At 41.0% G+C, this 15,548-nt stretch overlaps 1 protein-coding gene across 10 annotated transcripts in view; it reads right to left on the bottom strand.

Annotated features, from left to right (window-relative positions):
• mical2a (microtubule associated monooxygenase, calponin and LIM domain containing 2a) overlaps window positions 1-15,548 on the bottom strand; it is a 46,195-nt gene that overhangs the window by 13,806 nt on the left and 16,841 nt on the right. For 6 of the 10 annotated variants that reach the window (XM_074617453.1, XM_074617462.1, XM_074617470.1 and 3 more), the window contains exons 3-17: window positions 14,384-14,591; window positions 13,451-13,567; window positions 11,401-11,502; window positions 9,561-9,716; window positions 9,312-9,412; window positions 8,543-8,800; window positions 7,503-7,618; window positions 7,171-7,297; window positions 6,993-7,083; window positions 5,808-5,955; window positions 3,245-3,444; window positions 1,475-1,578; window positions 1,184-1,255; window positions 650-784; window positions 159-263 (exon numbers count right to left, since the gene is read on the bottom strand). In XM_074617453.1, coding sequence (XP_074473554.1) covers window positions 159-263; window positions 650-784; window positions 1,184-1,255; window positions 1,475-1,578; window positions 3,245-3,444; window positions 5,808-5,955; window positions 6,993-7,083; window positions 7,171-7,297; window positions 7,503-7,618; window positions 8,543-8,800; window positions 9,312-9,412; window positions 9,561-9,716; window positions 11,401-11,502; window positions 13,451-13,567; window positions 14,384-14,591 — 2,040 coding nt within the window. Of the gene's footprint in view, window positions 1-158; window positions 264-649; window positions 785-1,183; window positions 1,256-1,474; window positions 1,579-3,244; window positions 3,445-5,807; window positions 5,956-6,992; window positions 7,084-7,170; window positions 7,298-7,502; window positions 7,619-8,542; window positions 8,801-9,311; window positions 9,413-9,560; window positions 9,717-11,400; window positions 11,503-12,746; window positions 13,110-13,444; window positions 13,568-14,383; window positions 14,592-15,548 lie in introns of those variants that run through there. The other 4 variants (XM_074617488.1, XM_074617438.1, XM_074617497.1 and 1 more) reach the window with 2 other exon arrangements.

Consider the following 15,548-nt stretch of genomic DNA (forward strand, 5'->3'; position numbering starts at 1 on the left):
ATACATAGTAGGGCAGAATTAGCATACAAATAGCCTCCTACTTTATGTGAAGCGTTACAGACTGTCACTAGTCTTAAAGATCGTTCCAATGCCTTAGACTACCGTTTGTTTGAACACAGTTTGTGTGTCTTAACCGCCGTCTGGCGGCTCCAGACTACCTGCGTCTCAGGAGGAGGTTTAGGTGGGACCGGAGGCCTGAGTTTAATGTGAAGACTCTCAGCCAGGTCAAGAGTTTGCAGCAGAGAGGACCTCTCGCAGTCTGACTGAGATTTTGCAGAGAGGTTTGGAAGACGGTTAATAAAAAGTCACAGAAATAAAAAAGGCTGAAAGGAGTAAATGCTGGAAACAACAGACAAGAGAAGACTTTGTTTGTAGCATTAGCAAAAGGAAAGTTTTGTCCAATTAAAACCGCAGACCACAGTCAGAGCTCTAGCTCACGACAAAGGAAATTTAAAACATATTCATGAAGAAGGCAAATAGCCATTTTAACTATATACAGGCAGATGTACAAAGTGTTTGTCTGTAGATCAATAGATACTGTACATACATACAGTATATTACAGGACGACAATGAAAACCGTAGTCCTACCACAATAATATAAAATAAAACTCTTGGGAGTATATTGAAAACACTGTTGTGTATTTTTACCTGTGTTTTCCGGGCGGTGTAGCTGGGTGTGCTTTCAAACTTGGCCAGCAACTGAGAAGCCATTGAGCGCACTTTGTTTTCCTTGGGCTCTCTGTCCTCTCGCACTGCGGAGCCATTACTGGACAGATTGGTAGCCTAACGAGAGACGGAAAACAGACAAGATCCTATTATATCAACAGGCTTTTTTTAAATAGTAGTTGAGTTTGAAATTACAAAAAGTTGGAGGGCTGCCCCCTCTTAGTCAATTAGTAAACTAATCGGTTGTTTTGGTCTTCGTCGACTAAGATTTCTTTAGACAATTAGTCAGTTTTTTTTAATGCTGAATGACTGAATGACAATTTCCATGAAACTTATGAGCACATTTCTGGTAAACACGGGATTTAAAGTGGTGCTTTTATGTGATTCTTTGTAGAGAAACTACAGATCTGTCCATTAAATTCAACTAATCGAATAGTCGTCAAAATCGTATGAGTGTTAGTCAACTAAGAATTTCTCTGGTCGAGGACAGCCCTAGTAGGTAGCTTAACAACAAACCTCCTCCAGATAACTGCAGAATTTCCGCCTTCTTTTGTAAATGGGATCTGAACCGTCTGACTTCTTTTCATCCTGAAAAACACAAGGAAATAAGACTGAATATCCAACAGTCAAAAGGTGGGGAGTTTCAAGCCAAAAATGTCTACAGAAAATCTCACAAGGTTATTGAATGTATTGCCCCTTTAAAACTCATTTAAAAATGACATGCTGTATGTGTATAAGATGAATCAAAGAGAGAGTCAACTTGTTGTATTTAGCACATCAGATTGAAACATTTCAGTGGGGAGTTACCTTTGGGACCCGTTTCCTGGGCAGTGCAAGATTAAGCACATTATTATTACTTCTGACTTCCTTAGATGGATAATCTTCATTGTTTTCATCCACTCCTCTGGAACCTGCAGTATAACACATGGCTGCATTACAGTTTTCATAGTTTCCACAGTGCACAGCCATAAATGTCAGATAATATCAATGAATAATGATCATATAGATTAGGAAAGTTCTATGAGTGGTCTGGAAAAAAAAAGAGAGCCATTGTATTTGTGTAGAGAAATGTTCTACTGAAAAAATAAAGCCTTATTGAATCACTCAGCTGGATGTCAGAGGAAGGTAAATGGTTGGCTGACGTTGAATAAAACAACTAGGTATACTGTAGGTACGCATTAAATATCCCTCAGTAGAGACAGGCCGCTGTCTTCACGTTGTCAAGACTCTCAGACTACAGCCGTCCACAGCTCTGGTACAAATACACATTCCTCTCATGCCACTACACTTGACTAGTAGCACGGCACAATACACACATTTTTACGAGAAACCAAATGAAATTTAATACATTCTCTCTCACAGTCATTTCTGTATTTCTGTATTTTTGTGGTTGTTTGTTCGTATTTTAATCATAAAACAGAGTGAAGAAGATGAAGACCAGAAACAAAGAAGAGGACAAAAACAGTTTTATTAACAACAGGCTTCAGTGTTTATAACTGCAGAGTAGATTACAATAGAGCAGAGTAGAGAAAAGTAAAGTCCAGTCAAGTAGAGTAGAATCAAGTCAATTAGAGTCAAATGGAATGGAGTAGAGTAGTGTAAAGTAGAGCAGAGTAGAGTTGCATAAAATAGATCACAGTACAGTGGAATAGAGTAAAGTAGAGTAGCATAGAGTAGAATAGCGTAAAGTAGCATAAAGTAGAGTACAGTGGAGTAGAGTTGAGTAACGTAAAGTAAAGCAGAGTAGAGTTGCATAAAGTGGAGTACAGTACAGTGGAGTAAATGGTGTAAAGTAGAGTAGCATAAAGTAGAGTAGACTACAGTGGAATAGAGTAGAGTAGCGTAAAGTAGAGTACAGTAAAGTAAAGTAGCATAAAGTAGAGTAGAGTAATGTGGAGTAGAGTAGAATAGCATAAAGTAGAGCAGAGTAGACTTGCATAAATATGAGTAGAGTAGCGTTAAGTAGAGTAGAGTAGAGTAAAGTAGCATAAAGTAGAGTAGAGTACAGTGAAGTAGTGTAGAGTAGTGTAGAGTAGCGTAAAGTAGAGCAGAGTACAGTGGAGTAGAGTAGAGTAAAGTAGAGCAGAGTAACGTAAAGTAGAGAAACATAAAGTAGAGTAGAGTACGGTAGAGCCAAGTAGCGTAGAGTAGCGTAAAGTAGAGTACAGTACAGTGGAGTAGAGTTAAGTAGAGTAAAGTAAAGTAGCATAAAGTAGAGTAGGGCAGAGTAAAGTAGGGTACAGTAGAGTATAATAAGAGTAGAGTACAGTACATTAGAGTATAATAGAGTAGAGTACAGTAGAGCAGAGTAAAGTAGAGTAGAATGGAGTAGAATAGAGTAGAGTAGAGTACAGTAGAGCAGAGTATAATAGAGTAGAGCAGAGTAGAGTATAATAGAGTAGAGCAGAGTAGAGTAGAGTAGAGTAGAGTATAATAGAGCAGAGTAGAGTATAATAGAGCAGAGTAGAGTAAAGTATAATAGAGTAGAGCAGAGTAGAGTAGAGTAGAGTAGAGTAGAGTAGAGTAGAGTAGAGTATAATAGAGCAGAGTAGAGTAGAGTAGAGCAGAGTAGAGTACCTGAGGCAGGTAGAGGTGTGCCACGGAACAGCTCGTAGAACTTGGACAGGTAGGTGATCATCCTGGTCTTATCCAGCTGCTGATCGTCACTCAGCTCCTTCACAGATGTGAAGGATTTGATCCCAAATTCACGCTCACTGATGTCAAAAGCCAGCTGGAGGTTTGCGGAGTGGTCTTCCTCGTTTAACGAGTCAAACTCTCTGATGGAAACAGACAGTAATGGTGGCTTGAGTAAGAGGAAAGTCATAAAAAAAGATTCAGAGTACATATGTCACGGCAAAACAGCTGGGAAAACTATATAGTTACTGTGTCAGCCTATAGCAGGGTTTCAGTTTTCAGTGTGAGACCATTTACTCCTGTCTGTTTCCCACTGATCACTCTTCAATGCAACACAATGAGGTGTATTTGATTAGATTTTCTTTGAACATATTTCTTATTGTTTCTAAAAGGCAGACTTCCAGTATCATAACCATTTAAGATGCCCTGAATAATGAGACAGGAATGTAACAGTAAGGTTTGTAACTGAGATTCTTAAAGGGATTATTTCCTGACTTTCGTTTCATGTAGGTGTGAGATGACTGACTGTAAGATAATATGCACGCTGATATGAAAACAGTTACCGTAAGCACAATGGAATGACTTCACACAGAAACTTAACTCCCTGCAGAAGAACTCATATTTCAGGAGAAAATGACAGCAAATTACTTCTAATGGGAGAAAAAAATGCACTGACGTCTTCACCTACACTGACGGTGTGCAGACACCATCAGAAATAATGTAAAGGAGGGGGCAGTAACCTAGCAACAGCACACACAAACTTTGGTGTTATTCTGTAAATTCAGAGGCTCGCTCTTTACGCCTTTCTTTCTTTTCTACGAACCTGCTCAACTCTCTGCAGTCTGCTCTGCTGACAGGCATGCATATGGAGGAGGGAAGGGGGGAAAATGCCAGTGGTTCCTGGAAACTTACAGGACCACATGAAATTGTAGTGGCATGTGGCGAGGTATGAAGGCAATAATTAAAGAGTGAGAGGATATAATTAGATTTGTAAATGCACTAATCTACAGTTGCGTTGGCTAATTCCATGCCATGAAAGGCAGACTAGCCCTAAAAAGTGGAAACTAAGGTACAGTCCGTTTTTTAGGAGGACTTTGTCCTATAAGTGGGTACTAAAGCACACAAAGTCCCGCATGAGTTGTTTTTCTCCACAGCTCCAGATCAACAGACCGAAAGGACCATTATGTTTAGGGCTGTCCTCGACCAAAGAAATTCCTAGTCGACTAACACTCGTACGATTTTGTCGACTAATCGATTAGTTGATTTAATCAACAGATCTGTAGTTTCTCCACAAAGAATCACACAAAAGCACCACTTTAAATCTTGTGTTTACCAGAGATGTGCTCATGAGTTTCTTGGAAATAAGTCATTCAGCGTGAAAGAAAATCATAAAAAATGACGAATCGACTCAAGAAATCGTAGTCGACCGAGACCAAAACAACAATTATTCGACTAATCGACTAAGAGGGGGCAGCCCTAGATCATTTAGACTTAAATACTACTCAATAATAATCATTTTTGGAGGATCCACATTAATACAGACACCAGAACAATTATGTTTGTTTATTTCAGTGGAGGTGATAATCTCACTGACAAAATGGCCTTTGGTAAAAATGTGTGAAATGTATATAGCTGCTCTCTAAAACCTCCTATGTCTGCAGCTATATATGAAGTCTTCTTCACATCTATCAGCACTTTTAAAAAGGGCTGAGTGCTTAAAAGTTGTGAGGAGGTAGAGAGCGCAGGAGAAAACACACACGTAGATCAAATAGTTGCTCTCATGCCAGCATATTTAAAGCTGCAATGGGTAGAAATGGAGCAAATATGATTTAAAAAAGTTATAAATGGTCACTATATCCTGACAGTAGTGCATGAGACAAGTAGTCTGAAAAAAAATCCCCCGGTGCTCTTAACGGCATCTGCAGGATTTCACAGATCGGAGGAAAACAACCAGTCAGAGCCGAGCTGGAGCCTTGCCGTCTATGAGCAGCTGTCAATCAGTCGCAAACTCCGATCCAACGGTCAAACTAGGCAGCGCTGATCAAATATGAATCAAGATTCTGTTACTGTAATGCCTATTTCTCTCCTAAAACATTTTCAGAAACATCTTTTAGTGTACTGTTTCTGTTGAGGAAACACCAAGCACCGGCCACCAGCTAGAGCACAGCCAATAGGAACGCTCTCTCTCTTTCTCTGAAATGACCTGTGATTGGCCAAAGTCTCCTGTCACGGGCTAGATTTTCTAAAGCCTGAAAACAGAGCCATGAGGAGGTGCAGAAGTCTAGTTATCTCTCAGAACACTTGAATTACAATATGCTGAAAGGTTATTATGGAACTTTTGCCCAATGATGTAAAAAATATACTGCCTCCTGCAGCTTTAATACACCCATAAGAAATGAACTTGCTCACGTCGCGTTGTTACAAAATAAGATGATGTCAACGATGCTGGTTTTAAATGGAAAGGTGCAGCGCTGCGGGCTAGTAGTGATATCATCTGATTACGTACATCAGCTGGGGTTTGAACCTGTGGATGAGGGCGCAGAGGGCCATGCCACTTTTCCAAGAAGACGTCAAGTCTGTAATCATCACATTCCTGTAGCCCTCGGTCTGTTTCTGGCACCAGGTAAGAAGCCTCGCCGGTCTGATCTCCGACTCTACAACAGAAACGTGGTTAAGTTAGATTTTTCAATAAAACACTGCAATTCCTCAAATAACTTCTTCTAACATTCCTGTGTTAGAAAATCTCCCACTTAGAGCCCCAGGAAGTTGAAGAGGATATGATGTCACAAGCAGGGACCAACACAAGGCGTGCCAGTAAATAAGGTCATGATAGAAATGGTTCTGAGGTATGTGCACATCTTTATAATTTTTTTGTCTGGACATGTACGTCCTCGCTGCCTTTGATGAGTGACTCAAGTTACTTCAGTTGAACAGCTCAGCTCAGCATGTAGAGCTTCTGTCTTTACGCTTAGTTCCCAGTACAAACATGATCCTATTCTGAGCTATGCAGCACTATAATTAAATAATGCTACAAATGAAGACGAAAGTTTACTTTCTGCCTAATATACATATTATTAGGGCTGACCCGAGTGCTTCGAAGCTGCGACCGTTGCCATGGTAATTAACCTCCAAATCAGTATTCGAATGATTCGTTTTTTTTAGTATGTAAAAATAATGTGTAGATCCAAAAATAGCACATGAAATAAGGAAAAATCCCACAACATTATTCACTATTCATATTCAAGATTAATTATTATTATTAGTTATTCTCAGACGGATATCATCGTTTTTTATGTGTAGATGTGCGTGTGTGTACATTAGTGAGGCAGCGGCGCTGTACCGAAGCTTCAAATACCTTCGAATATTTCTCATTGAAGCTTCGAAGCCCAAAAAATGGTATTCGGGACAGCCCTACACATTATCAGGATACGTGCATACCGTTTGCATTTCAAAATATTTTTTCCGTATAAACACTGGGTGATTTTAAACAGGGACACTTGTAGAGCGAGCTAACTGTGTTTGTTCTTTCTACAACCCGGCGGCTCTTTCTTCATAGCTTTGTGTTGTTCAGTGTTGGTCATATGAGGATCCTTTCAAAGTAACAGCGGAGTGGACACTGTTAATAACCAGTCAGATTATTACTATAAATAATACAACACAACAGGAATCTGTCAGTTCTAGTTAGACTCACCTCGTCTGCAGAGATTGACGGGCCGGCGTATGGTAGCAGAACGCTCCAGAGAGCAGGAATTCAGCTCTCCGCTGACGTACAAGTGACGCACCTGAAACAGGGAGGGAAGGCAGAATGATTACAATCAAGACACTCAAGAAGTTGTGTATATTTGTTAGACAAAATCCCTCTATCTAACCTGGTGAGGTCTGACACAAGAGGAGTTGAGGTTGGGGTATCGCGTCCCAGGGTCTGAGGTGTACTGGTCAAAGTTTTTGGCAATGTTTTCAGTTGTTGTCTGTGGAAGTAGCCTGTAAATACTCTCCCTATAGAAACACAAAGAAACATAGAGCAAGATACGTGGTGTCATTTCTATCACAGGCAGTGGTAGTGGCAGTGATTATTCAGACTGTGTCTAAACACACAATACTTAGCGGTACTGAATGACGTAAATATGCAAACATACACTTACATATACACTGTATATGTCTCAAACATACACGGTGTGTGTGTGGGTGTGTGTGTGTGTACCTCTCTGCCAACACCTCCAGAGCTGTCCGACCCTCAGCCCAGCTCTTTACCATCCAGGCTGTGTCAAGGGCAGCCAGGAAGCCTCTGGCGCAACCCGTCCCCATGGGCCAGAAGGGCTGCACAGGAACACATAACAAATATATGAATATAATTGTGTGTCAGCGTATGTGAGGAGACAAAACAACATCAACATTTCGAAAAAGACTGTAGAGGTTTTTTTTGGTGCTCTTTTAGCCATGTTTTGCTTTGAAAGGTCACAGATCAAAACGCTGACTATCAGACTTTGAACATTTATTTAATTAATAATGACTGTGCAACTGTGAAGATCAGCCAAACCTCAGGAAGAGCGCCGGGCATTGAGCTAATCTTTGTCGTAGCCAAACAGTGGTACTTCAACTTTCGTCACGTGATGCCATTGGGCCCAAAAATACTTTTTCCCATAGACTTACATTAGGAAAGAGATGCCTGTAATTCAGCGGATATTATTTTTCTTGAGGTAAATCAACTCCCCAGTACGAACACTTGAATAGCCCTTATTTAAATCATTAGGTCCTAAAAGTTGTAAAATGCACTAATAGCCAAATCCAGAGTTATTTCCCTTCCCCTGTTCATGTGAATGAGACCCAGACCGAGCTGTTGGGAGACGGGGTAAAAGGAAACCTTACTCCGCCTGCTCTATAGACCCGTGGATGCAGAAGTCAAACTTTTATTTCTTCATGCGCCACTGAGCAACTTTCATAGGAATGAACGGGGCATCGCCTCCAACGCTACATCCATGAGATCAGCTTGCACACGTCCGTACAGCTATCTTTAACATCTTTCTAAATGTAGTGATTGTCTCTGTGTGCTTGAGGACCACCACAATTATCCCCGTGCTCAACTGTGTGACTACTGGCAACATCTTCATCAAGGATGAGTTTGTATACAAGAGACAAAGGACCCCTGTCTCCCCACTCAGACTCTACACCCATACAGCATCTACAGCAAAACAGGACTGCCAGATTGTGTAACAGCTTCTTTTCCCAGGAGGCCTTCCTTACCTCTAGCAGACTGTCGCCAACCAGTGCTACCAGCAACTGGTGTCCATATCTCTCCCTGACCAGAGCAGCGTTCTCAGAGGCGTACATATTTGTGAAGTCAAACATTGCTACATCTGGCTGCCCGCAGTGGTTCATGGCAAAATCCAGCGTGGGAAGTTGGTAGTTGGTGCCAAAGTCAGCAGCTTCTCGGGCGTAGCACAGAAGAGCTTCCTGGTTGACATTTTCACTGCACAGCAGCATTTCGGTGTCTATGTAATCCTGTCGAACAGAAGCAAGACAGTCAAGGGGAGTTCAAACTGAGTAAGTCTGAGTTTAGCAGTTCTAAAAGACAGAGATTATTTTCTTTATGATCTGTTCCCTTAGAGGGCTTTTTTGGTATGGCTGCACACAGAAGTGAAATCATTTTTGTTATATTATGCATTTAGATATACAAAAAGACTTTTATGAGTACAGGTTGTGGACATGATATACTGAAATGTACACAACTAACCTGGTTCTAGACCTCTGAAGTGCTGCCTACATCTCCAACAATTTTGAACATTTAAATAGAATAATTAAATGAAATAAAATAGCAATTAATTCTGATTATCAGGCTTTTATTGGCTGCCATGCTATTTATCTCCCTACCTTAACGTTTATTATTATAAAAAAAACTAAAATACGCTGAAAATTAGCTGTGAATAACTATTTTTCAAAAAATAAAAGGGAAAATAATAATAAGACAGTGAAAAAAGGACACAATGGATCCCTGAACGCATGTTCTGCTTACATTAATGACGACTCCCTTGTCCAGCAGGCTCTGTTTCTTGGCAGTCATGACAAAGTAATGCGTGTTGTCCCTGTAGTATACGATGTTCTCCAGATCGATACCTGCAACAAATGATATGGTTTGAGAATACAAATTTTAAAGCACCAATGTGGCAAATTTGATGTGACACACTCAAACCCATCAATGTCTAATTCCTCTCCATGCCAGCTAACACCACAGTGAGGCGGTTTGACTGAGCTCCTCTCTCACCCGCTTCCTCTTTGAGGTCAAGAAAGAACTTCTGGTTGAAGATGAACGCCACGCCGCTGATCTCCTCTACTTTGGCCTCTGCAGTAGTGTTCCTGTTGACAAAGTTGGCTGTGATGGCGATCGCCAGCTTCCCCCTGAACTCCTTCCTTTTGAAACCTGAGAGAGAAAAAGACAAAGTCAGATAACGAGTTTAAAAAAAGAAGGGATGTTGATCTTCCCAAGCCAACCAGTACTATCGGCTCGTCTGTTAAAACCAAAGGAAATCTAGCCTTAAACCATAATTACAAGGCAGTTATTTTAGGATAAGAGGCAGCTTACCAAGGTGAGCCTTTATATAGCCGAGGGAACAAAAGACCGCGGATTGTAAAAAGCACCAGGAATTAAATGCTGTCATCGAAGTTAAATGCCTTTTGCTTGATTAACCTTCAGAATTGCAAGTGTAGCAGTAAAGGGCCACTTGTAAAACACCCATATCATTAAACACTCTTTCATTTTATTAAGAATTTACTTTAAGGTTTAAGAGTAAGAACTTTTATTTTATTCATTTATTCAAGGAATATGATTCAATGGATGCTTTGCAATACTGAACAAGAAAATAGTCCTTTTGACATCTGTCTATTTCAGATATTTTGAAAGACAAAACCAGGGACACATGAAACAAAATTCAAGGGGTTCTTTCAATGTTAACTTTATATGTCCCGCACAAAAAATCAAAACACTCAAGCAGACATCAAGTAGACACTAAGGTTCAACGTTTTACTGGTAGATTTTCATATTACCTTTTCAAACCAGCAAAAATGTCACTAATTCATAAGCTGTGAGTGCAGTAAGGAAAAGAAAATGTGTTATATGAGACAGTGAAAGTACTTTTTGGGGGTCAGAAGAAAAACGTCTGAACTTGTGTTACAACTCGTCCATACTGTCAGTGTTAAAATCACAGGGGAGCTTTTCCCCTCTCGGTCTCTTCCCTGCAACGCAGATCTGATTGTATTTAGCTCTGATTGTGTTACTGTAGCTAGGCCACAAAAGCAGGCTGACTGCAGGGGAAAATCATTCCCCCCAGGCTTCATCATAATTGAAGAATGAGCTAAACGTCTTGTCCTGAACCAAAAATGCCCTTTTTAGGAATAAGCATCTGATGCGAATTGGTTGTTAGATGACAGCATTTTTAGGAGCGATACCGAAACAGTTAGACGGAGAGATTGAGAGAGTCCAGCATGATTACATCAGCTGCTGCACCGAGCCCAAGCTCTGCTCTATTTATGTACAGTGTTTCATGTATAACCTCTCCCACTGGGAGAGATCAGTGGCTTCATGCAAGTTTACAAAAGGTGAGTTTCATTTATAGCTTAACAACGGAAAATAACGCAGTAGAGGTTATTCAAAGTGAGAGAAATGGTATCCAGTAAACAGAAGGTGTGCTGGGTTTTATCAACTCTAAAACGTGACTTCTTGTTCCACGTGATGCTTCAGAGATTTTCACAATAATACAAAGACATGAACATGAACAACCTTTTTAATTACAAATATATTCACATATACTATATGACAGAAGTAATTGAAATGACAAATTTGCATTTTGTGAGTTTCTTAACTGACATTTAACAGCACCAGGAAGTATTAAATAAACTCCATGTTTCAAGAAACATGTAAATTTGAGAGCGACAGTAGGCTCCATCCCTGTGCTTTGGATGTTGCTGGTGGGAAAATGTATATTTGGCTCACAGATTGTCATTTCCTTGATCAGGTTGCACAGGTAACATTATATCTATGTGAACAAAGTGAAGTACATCCTTGAGGCATCTGTACTGTTCGCCCCTTTTGTTTGCCGTCTTCTCACCTTCCAGAGTGTTCCTGCGTCCGTCAGCCCCGACCACGACGTCAAACTCAAAGTTAGCCACGGGGTGATCAGCAGGTCGGATTGCAGCCCTCCACCCAACCCCTGAGAGACGGAAACAAAGACAGAGGAAGATTAAGACACATAATATAAATCCTAGAAATATTCCCTTTGTGCTGTACTCCACAGAACAATCAGCACATAGAATATCAACTTATAAAACTTCGAGAGAAGTCTCAATCTTTTTCATGTCAAGGACCTCCAAAATCGATGTCCAATAGACCGCAGACTATGAATGTATAAGAGGTTGTGTCCTGTGCTTTTGCCCTGCATGTTAGTAAGTAGCCAACAACTACATTAAATTCTGTTTATGTCATGCTACTAGCTCTACTAGCTACTGGCCGATAGCCGGTTGTTTGGGAACAGAGACGTTAATACATCCACCACGGTACAGACTTACAGCATACAGCCCATGGGTGTATTATAAGATAATAAAAGTGATCAATTACAGCCAATATATTCATTATTATAGCACCATACAGCTAGCAGGATATGTCATATGAACATGCAGGGCGGTGCAGTCCTGTGGGTCTGATGCATGTTCATTATGCTGTTTAGTTAATTTTACAACTTTTAGGACATAATTATTTTAAGTGAGGGATATTTAAGTGTTCGTATTGGGAAGTTAATTGACTCATTGGCGTTTTCAGTCCAAAATGGCGAACAAAGCACCGAGGTTTCGCCTCTTTGCTTCTACACTCTTTGGTAAAATGCATGAATGTCATAGATTTTCATGTCATGTTCAAGTCCACTGCATCTGACCTGCAAACTTGACTTAATAACAAAACATTGTTTCAGATTTAATATTAGCCATTTGAAGTACACAGCGTTGATGTTGCAGGAGTGTGAGACCAGCACGGTAACAGCTTGGCAGTTTGTTGTGTTATATCACCATGTGGAAAATGCATTCCATGATGTCAAGGGCACAGCTAAGTCCGTCACAGCAGAACAGGAGGGATAAGTTTGTGTCTAAATTTAGGCAAGGCTCTCGTTGTTATCGGTGTGTAGATATTGCAGCTGAGGAGACGACACCTGACAACAGCGTGTTAGATATTTTCTTCCTGAGAGTCTATAGTCCGATGTGAAGTGCTGAATGTCAGAGATGAGTAAAAGATATTACCGCTACATTTTGTTTTAAACAAAGGGAACAATGTTTATTCACTGGTATTAATGTGATAGGTGGGCGCGGTATATAGCAGGCATACATTTGAGCACTAACCAGGAAAGTTAGGCAATATACTTGACCTCTGCTAACCTCATCTAAATGTGATGAAAAACGACATCAGTGCCAATGTTTGTCTCCTGTTTATTGGTGGCTGTCAAGGAAATTAAATACTGCAGGATGAGAAGTCCGTTGCTGCCTGACCAGCCTTGAGGCAGAGCGCCAAACCACAGAGTAGGAGAGTAAATACGGACACAGTAAGGTACGCAGTATCTAACAAACACAGATGCAGCCTGATGTCTCTACACACTATTAAACTCCTCAACCTCATCCTACTTCACGGCCCAGTTGTTGTTTCCAGCTGTTTAAATTTCCTCATCTTCCCAAAGCTTGCAGATCATAAAACAGCTGCCAGAGGGTGAATATAAAAGCACTGTTAGGTCTTGATCAGACAGAGCACGTTTGCTACGTCTTTTTATTTTATATGTTGCTAAGCAACCACCAAATGAGTGCTAACGTTACCTTGTTACAAACCATGAACTGTACGTGATCCAAATAGTTAATAGTACAGTTTAAATTAATGTAAACAACGAACCAAAAATCTCATGTACCGCACTAATTTCCTGCTGTTTTCTGTTCAGATCATGGCAACTACTGTTGGTAAAGTTATAAAGCTCCAGGTATCCAAAAGTCATCACAATAAGAAAAAACGCAAATTATGATTTTTTTTTCTAAATCGAGGCGAAACAATTACAAAAAGCCGGCCCAGGCTGCTAAAACGCACTGACTGATCAGAGCTTTAATTTATTGTTTGGACGTGTGGACGGATACCTTCATTTTCCTGATCCTCTGGAGGCTCCAACAGCTTGACAAACTCGACATTGATGTGAAACTCCACTGCAACAATCAGGGCGACCTTCAGTAGGACCAGCTGCAGCTTCTGAATGCCTGTTAGACACAGACACACACATTAGTATTTGCATACAGGTGTAAAACACTCCTCTTGTTGTTATGTTGGAAAGAACTCGAATTACCACCTCGCGGTTATATGCCTCTGCCAGCTAGACAAGTTGCAGTTTACATCCATGTCTGTCTGAAATGTCATCACTTAATCATTTTATCCTATTAGACATTTGTGTGACATTGTCATATTTAGCACATGAATTCTTGAGTTATGGCCAAAAACGTGTTTTTTGAGGTCACAGTGACCTTTGACCACTAAAATCTAATCAGTTCATCCTTGAGTCCAAGTGGACGTTTGCGCCAAATTTGAAGAAATTTGCGCAAGGCGTTCCCCGAGATATCACGAGAATAGGACGGACGTAAGGTCACAATGACCTTGACCTTTGAACACCAAAATCCAACCAGTTCACCCTTGAGTGCAAGTGGACGTTTTTGAACAATTTGAAGAAATTCCCACTAGGCGTTCCCGAGATATTGCGTTCACAAGAAGAGACGATACGGACAACAACCCGAAAACATAATGCCTCCGGCCACGGCTATCGCCGGCACTGAGGCATGACTAAAAAGACTCAATGCTCAAGCGATATTCAAATAAATGACAGAGTAATGATATCATATTTAATAATATAACATATAATTTTTCCAGAAGTACAGTATACATAATGTTCTTTCTTCATCCATTTCCCTCTCTTGGAAATGGTTTTGGAATCAATCAATCAGCTCCATTTGTGGTCCACTGGATGTAACCATAAAAAGCAAAAACCGGCAGCCTGTTTAGTTTCTGTGAAGTCAGATACTCACTGATGTGGTCTATGGCCCCGGCGCAGAATTTGCCGTAAAACTTTTTGGCCCCGAGGCCCCGCAGGTCATGAATGGTGTAGGGCCAGAGGTGCAGCACGTTGTTCCTCGAGAAGGAGTCTCTCTTCTCGATCACCACCACTTTGGCGCCCATCAAAGCGAGCTCAATGGCCGTCCGCAGGCCACAGGGGCCTCCTCCGATGATCAGGCACTAAATAAGAGAGGATGACAAATTGACCTCATTACTTGCACCAGGCGCAGAGACATGAGCTGCATCATGAAGACATCTATAATCACAGACGGCTGAGACTTTTCCTGCAGATGAAAAATGGTTTAGGTCCTACTTGTTTATTAACATACCAGGGAGCATTATAGCATCTACATAGATCATGACAGGAAGCGGCACTTTACTGCACCACTGGAGCATTTAGAGGCTGAGTGTCTCACTCGAGGACACTTCAGCAGGATAGACACTAACTCGGAGGATCACTGCAGTCTCAAGATGACTTCTCCAGACCACCGTGTGTGTGTGTTAGTAAAACATTTAGAGAGTACAACACGTGCCCGAAGCAGTGCATTTATCAGCAAATTACCAAGAGGAATGTTTTTATGAACATCAACCAAAACCATTACTACAGCTTTTACATATCAAAGGCGTTATTCGTGCTTCGGCCTCGCCAAAAAATGCATGAAGTCAGTTCATTGAGGTTACAGCGCCTGTCTGAGAATGTGTGGCTCAAACATGACATCATCCTCTTAAATGATAGATGAAAGAAGTGACGCCAGTGTGCTGGCAAACTGTATCGTCTTTCCTTCCAAACATGTCAAGAGGCATTATATAGGAGGAGATGTGTGTGTCTTTATTCTTCTGACATTTAATCCAGAACCAAGCCACTCCTGAAGGTTTCCCCCGCTGTGCCCAACAAGGTGGACAGTCTCCTGTCTCGATAGCCTCACCAAATTAGCACTGAAAATAGCTTTTCTTTCACCTCGCCAGGAAAGACTTTCATCCAACAGCACAAAGAGCTACCACTCTCTAAATCCCACCCGCATGCAGACAGAGGTTTGCAACATATTTGAACAGCAGGACTCACTTCCTGCCATCCTGTGTCCATCAACAGGATAAAGAGAGGATGCTGCGATGAGGGTGCCACCCATCCATATCAGT

Source organism: Sebastes fasciatus, chromosome 2 (genome assembly GCF_043250625.1).
Source record: "Sebastes fasciatus isolate fSebFas1 chromosome 2, fSebFas1.pri, whole genome shotgun sequence".
NCBI lineage: Eukaryota > Metazoa > Chordata > Actinopteri > Perciformes > Sebastidae > Sebastes > Sebastes fasciatus.